At 41.1% G+C, this 6,000-nt stretch overlaps 1 protein-coding gene across 1 annotated transcript in view; it reads left to right on the forward strand.

Moving 5' to 3' along the window:
* lig1 (ligase I, DNA, ATP-dependent) overlaps nucleotides 1-4,409 on the forward strand; it is a 48,608-nt gene extending 44,199 nt beyond the window's left edge. The window contains exons 26-27 of the mRNA XM_020624707.1: nucleotides 955-1,047; nucleotides 4,225-4,409. Coding sequence (XP_020480363.1) covers nucleotides 955-1,047; nucleotides 4,225-4,299 — 168 coding nt within the window. The 3' untranslated portion in view covers nucleotides 4,300-4,409. The remainder of the gene's footprint in view (nucleotides 1-954; nucleotides 1,048-4,224) is intronic.
* Nucleotides 4,410-6,000: the final 1,591 nt, after the last annotated feature.

Below are 6,000 nucleotides of genomic sequence, written 5' to 3' on the forward strand. Positions count from 1 at the left end.
CAAGGAAGACTGTAAATTATAAATGGTTGCTTATCTTATTTGTGGGTTATGATATTTTTATAGATAATTCACACTCGGCGAATCCTTGACTGTGTGAAATCTGAAATGTTTGCAGCATGGTTGGGTTTGAGGCAGTCTTGTTATTTATTAGCTGCGGTTTGGCTTCATGTTGGCCACAGAGTCCCACAGTGCACATAAGTGTTTTCCATAACATAAACAGTACGCAACCTTCATTTAATTCTATTCGAAGAGGTGAAAAGGCCCTGAGAGGGATGCTGTAGATAGGCCGGTCATATTTGGCACCTTCACAGTTCTAATGAAATGCACTTTATTGACAATCCTCGATGAATTGGATCCATCAATACTGTTGAAGTTATTCACAACCTATATTTCTTCATTTAAAAAAAGCCCTGCTCATTCTGAGAAAGAAAACATGCAAGACATCAATTTTGAAGAAGCATTTTGTTGGGCAAAAGCACAATTTTGAATTAGTTTTTTCCTTCAACTATAATTAAACCTTGAACTGAAGCATTTTTTAAAATAGTTTTCAAATCCTGACAATCAGAAGATTAATTGAGCACAGGTCTAGAACAGGGACCACCATTCTGACTAAGAAGTAACCTGGGGACCACTGTTGTGTGGTAGATAAACCGGATGGGCACTCTTTTATTCCTGAAAATCACCTTTGCTTATCTAAATGTTATATATTTGCATAAATTAGTATGGGAATGTGTTTAAAATATAAAAAAAGATTACTTCTGTCAAACTAAAGTATTGAATGCATGGTCAGGGACCACCTGCAATGTCTTTGTGGACCACCAGGGGACTGCGGACCGCTGGTTGAAAATCCCTGGTCTGGAGGAATCATTTTCAGTCAAAGTAACAAAAGACAAATGCTCACATGTACCAACGGCAGGATAATGTGTACTGTTTTTTGATTCTGTCTGCCCTCAGGTTGATCCAGAGAAAGGCATTTCTCTGAGGTTCCCCCGCTTCCTTCGGATCAGAGATGACAAAAAATCAGAGGATGCCACGACCGGAGCACAGGTAGACCCCCTGTAGCGACAGGCCCCTTTTTTTTTTTTTTTTTTTTTTCCCCCGGGTTGTAGAATCAGCACCAGACTGAAGGAGAGTATTATCTAAAACACACTTTATACTTCAGATCAAGTCTTAAGGATGTGTGTGTGGAGTCCCACAAGGTCAAACAAGCCTATTCATGCTACTGGAGAAGCTATTTGGCCTTTTTCTTGTAAAATGATCAATTACCAAAAATGGCTACCGATTAGTTTTTTTTTTTTTTTGGCAGTCAGGTAATTTCAGCTCTAAAACTTTCAACAATTTTGTTTTATGAAGTAAATTGAACTGAAATGAATTATTTTATCTCCTCTGTTGACGTTGGACAAACAATTATGGAAAGTTGTAATGGGTATTTCTCGTGATTCTTTGATAGATTCAGCTTACAAGCTGAGAAATAAAAGTAATCATTATTATTATTGCTAAGCCTCCAAGTCATAAGCACAGCTCACTACAGAATATCACTCTTAATGCTGTGGGTTGGGCCCTTTATTTATAGGAACAGGATGTGAGGAAAGACTAAAAAGAATAAAAATAGTATTGTGCTTTAGAAAACAGGTTGCCAGCACAGCATCCAAATGTTTGCCTTCCCCTGATCTGCTGTAAGCTTCTGCTGCTGCTCCTCCAAACAGTTGTTTTCCTAATCGATTAATCTGCCAGTTACATTCTTGACCAATCAATGAATCTTTTAGTACATAGTGTCAAGAAGATTTTAAAAATGCTTTTCACGATATCCGAGTCCAAGGTGACATCTTCACGTCACTTTTGTCTGACCATCGGCTTAAAACCCAGAGGTATTCAGTCATGTGACTAGAGAAGAAACGGTATAAACATTTAATATCACGATTATATGTTATGACCAAAGTTATCACAGTATTGTTAAAATGTGCTGAAAATGTTCAGAAAGTACTAATACTGCACTAAACTGAAATAATTAATTTGTGGCATTAAATTGAAAACCACAAATAAAACTGGCAGCGCTGTGCACTTTTTGTAGACAAGGACAAAAGACCAGTAGCCTCGCTGGGTTTGACTGCTGCATGCCCACTCTGTAAACAAGGGAACAGCAAATGTGTTATTATCCCCGCGTGATTATCATTCTTCTCTTGCTCTCACACACACACACACACACACACACACACACACACACACACACACACACTCAGTCTGAGTTTTAAGAAGACTGATAATAACTGCAACGAGCCCAGCAATTGGCATAAACACAGAGGAGTACGGCGTTTCTCCTGTTGGAACAGTTTTATAGCCAAGTCAATGACTGTCGGACTTTAAATAACCACAGCATGTAGTTTGGGTGACTAAACTGTGTAACGTGCTATTATGCAGTGGGCAAATAGATCCTGCAGACATGTCTCAAAGTAGCTGAACAGCGCAGTGTCGTTACAAGAGTAGGTGACACTGAAAGTTTGGGTTTGCATTAATGACAAGCTATTAGCAAGTCAGGCAGATAAACCACGACACAAGTCCCCACAACTTGAGCTAAAAGTTAACTTTCACTATAAAGTGCCGTCCTTGTTCGCAGCGATTTTCCCTCTGTGTGTTCTGCAGACAGGGTCACGTCTTCAATCCACAGTCCTTCAGCTCTTTCCAAGCCAAAATATGGCCACACTTCCGACCTAGTCCTCTTAGAAGGCTGACAAATCTCCGGAGCGCGGTCACTGCCTTCCACAATGTTGGCTGATAATGGATATTAGATTTTCAAAGAGCAGTAATCAGTTACATTTTTAATGATCATTAAAATTTGAAACTGTAATACCAAAGTTTACTGTGGTTAACCACCAAACCAGTAACCGTTTCAGCCCCACATGCAACAAGTGAACAGAAAATTCTCACAATTCCCATAAAATGAGGGAATATTTTAGCTTGAAAATTACATAAATACATCACCTAACTTTGAGTTTGGATCTGTGTTTGTAATTATCAGTTCTGAGGAATAATTCCATCATTTCGGTCACACAAAATGCCAGAAATGTAGTGTGAATGTGGAGGCTCATTTGTTTTGTGCTTTATGCTAAATGCTGTTCATGTTGTTAGTCCAAATCCAGGTCCACATTGGAAAAAAGTGTTGCATCATGCTTTCTGTGCTACTGTCCTGTGGACTGACTAAACATCTGCAGATACTTCTGTGCCTGTTTGCGAACCAGTCTGTGCACGAGTGAGCCACTACTTCCACAGAACAGTGGCAGTGTTTAGCTCTGGTTCGTAACCATTGTAACTACGTTGTGAAACAACAGGCAACAATTTTTCAAGTTTTATTTTCTAATAAAAACTTCACACATGCTTGTCAGCATCAGGTTGCTGACGGACACAGACTGAATCCAAGCCTGTTATCAGACACGCATCACTTACTGTTGTGTAAGAGCACACAGAACTTTATCACAGGGGGGTTTTGTTTTAGTGAGGCCCAGTTATCAAGTTCAAGCCTGGATTTATTTATTTTACCTGAGCTCAAACCAGTGTGGCATTTCTGAAGTATTATTATTATGTCCGGATGGATGGATATAACATCAGTTCTCGCTGACTTGAATTATCAGCCATCTGTTGCCTGTGGAGTCTAGATTTGCACTTGTTACAGTCGGGAGTCGAGATGAAACATCCGCTGCATTTAAATGATACTGCTGCCAGTCATGTGAAGATGCACACGCATTAGAAGAACACAGTTTCACATTGTGTGATTTTAGCAGAACAATTCTGATGAAGTCTGACCTGGTTGAAGTCGGAGGGAAATGAGAATTCAGAGCCTGAACATGTTGGCACCAGTTAGTTTGAGGCTCATAATCAAAGCTTTACCTTGATTCAGTGTGGGAGACATAACGTGACGTTTCATTGTTCCCCTCCTCACTGGTACTGCTGTACACACATTATTCATTGTTCCGCCTCCCACCTCCTCACCCCCACACCCTGATGAGCTCCAGTGAACTCAACCTCAGTCAGCAGCTGGGAGTCACCATCTTCAAAGACCAGGATTATGAATAATCAAAGGGTTATTTTTAGCATTTCTTCATTTTACTGACCTGACTTCATGATCTTCTCCCCTCTCCCTCCGCCCCTCCTGCGAACCCTCTCCTCTCCATCTTTCTGTCTCATTATCTCTCCTCTGCTCAATCTGTCCATCTCGTGTGCTCTCTGCAGATTGCTGATTTGTACAAGAAGCAGCAGCAGATTCAGAATCAGGGAGAAAAAGCTGACCTGGAGGACTACTACTAATCATCTGTAATCTTCAGCAGGGAATGAAAATGATGGTCATTTCAATGTAATTGTAAATAGCTTTTCTTTTTGTAATGTTGAATGGAAAATAAAAGCGCTTTCAGCCAGTTTTAAGCATCCTGTCATTTGCGTTTTTTCATCAAAGCTGCTGCTTTACCCACTACAGAGCCAAAGTTATGTAGGTATTTCTTTGGACACAGTGTGCACAAATTCCAAAAACCTAAATCAGCTCAGCACATGCAGCTGTGGCAATAAGATTCCTTTCAGGAATTCCATGCACAAAACTGCCCAGCAAAACACGATATGTATGGGCAGTGTACCAGTAGTCTCAACTGACCTCATTCTGCTGGAGCACTCAAAAGGCGGCGGCAGAGTGCATCCAGCGTGTGTGGCAATAAGAGGACAAGCCAAGGATATTGCCGGCTGTCTGAAATGTTATTAGTAGAGGGAAAAGATGTGGGAGCTGACAGTTGCTTAAACAGCAGGGCAAAAGAGAAGCACTCCCAGCTTGCATTAGATGATAGAAATCCGCTCACTGTCCAGCCTGAATCAATCAGACTGTCGGAGATGTATTGGGGGGCAGGAATTCATAGGAAATATTTTGTTGACATCGGCAGACAAGTTTTGCATTGCATACAGGTACACATCGATAAGACCAAGAGTGTAGCATTAATGACACAGTGCAGTGCAGACTGCTCATATCACTGCAATTAAACGTTTTCAAAAAGAGTACATTTAACTGCAACAAGTAAATTTTTCATTCAGAGAACCATCATCAGCACAACTCTCAAACCCTGTATTTCTAGACACAAATGGACTTTCAGGCTGTAATCAAAGACAATCGGGACAGTAGAGGCAAGAAGACAACCTGCATGAAGAGCAGAACATTTATACTGACAGTGTGACTCCCAGTTTGATATGCTCTGAAACCAAAGGATCAAAGGCAGAACAAAGGTTTCCTCTAACAGTAAGCTGTTAGAGGAAACATGCTCAGGACTGAATCCAGTGTTCTCATGTAGAAGATCAATTAGCATACTGATTGGAGTAGTTTGTGCCTTGTTGTATGGCACACAACAACAGTGTTGCGGCTGAGTGGCCATGCCACAGATGACTTCGAATCATTTCTGTGTGTGGTTCCAAGATGTGCTTTCTAACTTGTGCTGCCAGTGTACTGACTCCCTCGTGGCCATTAGAGAAGGTAACTCACACCAGCAGGGGGTGAAGCTAAGACACTGCCTAATGCTGTAGGTTTTGCTTGTAGTGTGACTAGTATGAATGATTTACGTGCAGCTGTGACAGGGTAAAAAGCTGGTCATTCTGTCTAGACTCCTCTGGGTGGGAACAGAGGGACCAGAACGGTCTGCACGTACAAGATAAGGGCTTTCATTCCCTGCTCTGTAGTGAGAGAAAAGGAATCTCCACAGACAGAACATCCCAATGCTTTTCAGCAATTTAATGTCTTTGCTAAGAAGAGGTGGCACACGTGAATAACCCTCGGTGGATCTATGGTTCCTCAGCTTACCTCGAAACCAGAGTAGGGAATTCAAAGAGTATCCAGGAGAAAATGATCATCATGATATCATCTATACAACAGAGTGTGTTCAAAAAGATGCATTGTTCTAAATGGCCCATGTAGGTCAGAAAAGTCAGGGCCAAAACTCAGAACCTTGAATATTATGAGACCACATTCATAGTGACAAG

This window comes from Monopterus albus, unplaced genomic scaffold (assembly GCF_001952655.1).
Source record: "Monopterus albus unplaced genomic scaffold, M_albus_1.0 scaffold335.1, whole genome shotgun sequence".
In the NCBI taxonomy this organism is placed as follows: Eukaryota; Metazoa; Chordata; class Actinopteri; order Synbranchiformes; family Synbranchidae; genus Monopterus; species Monopterus albus.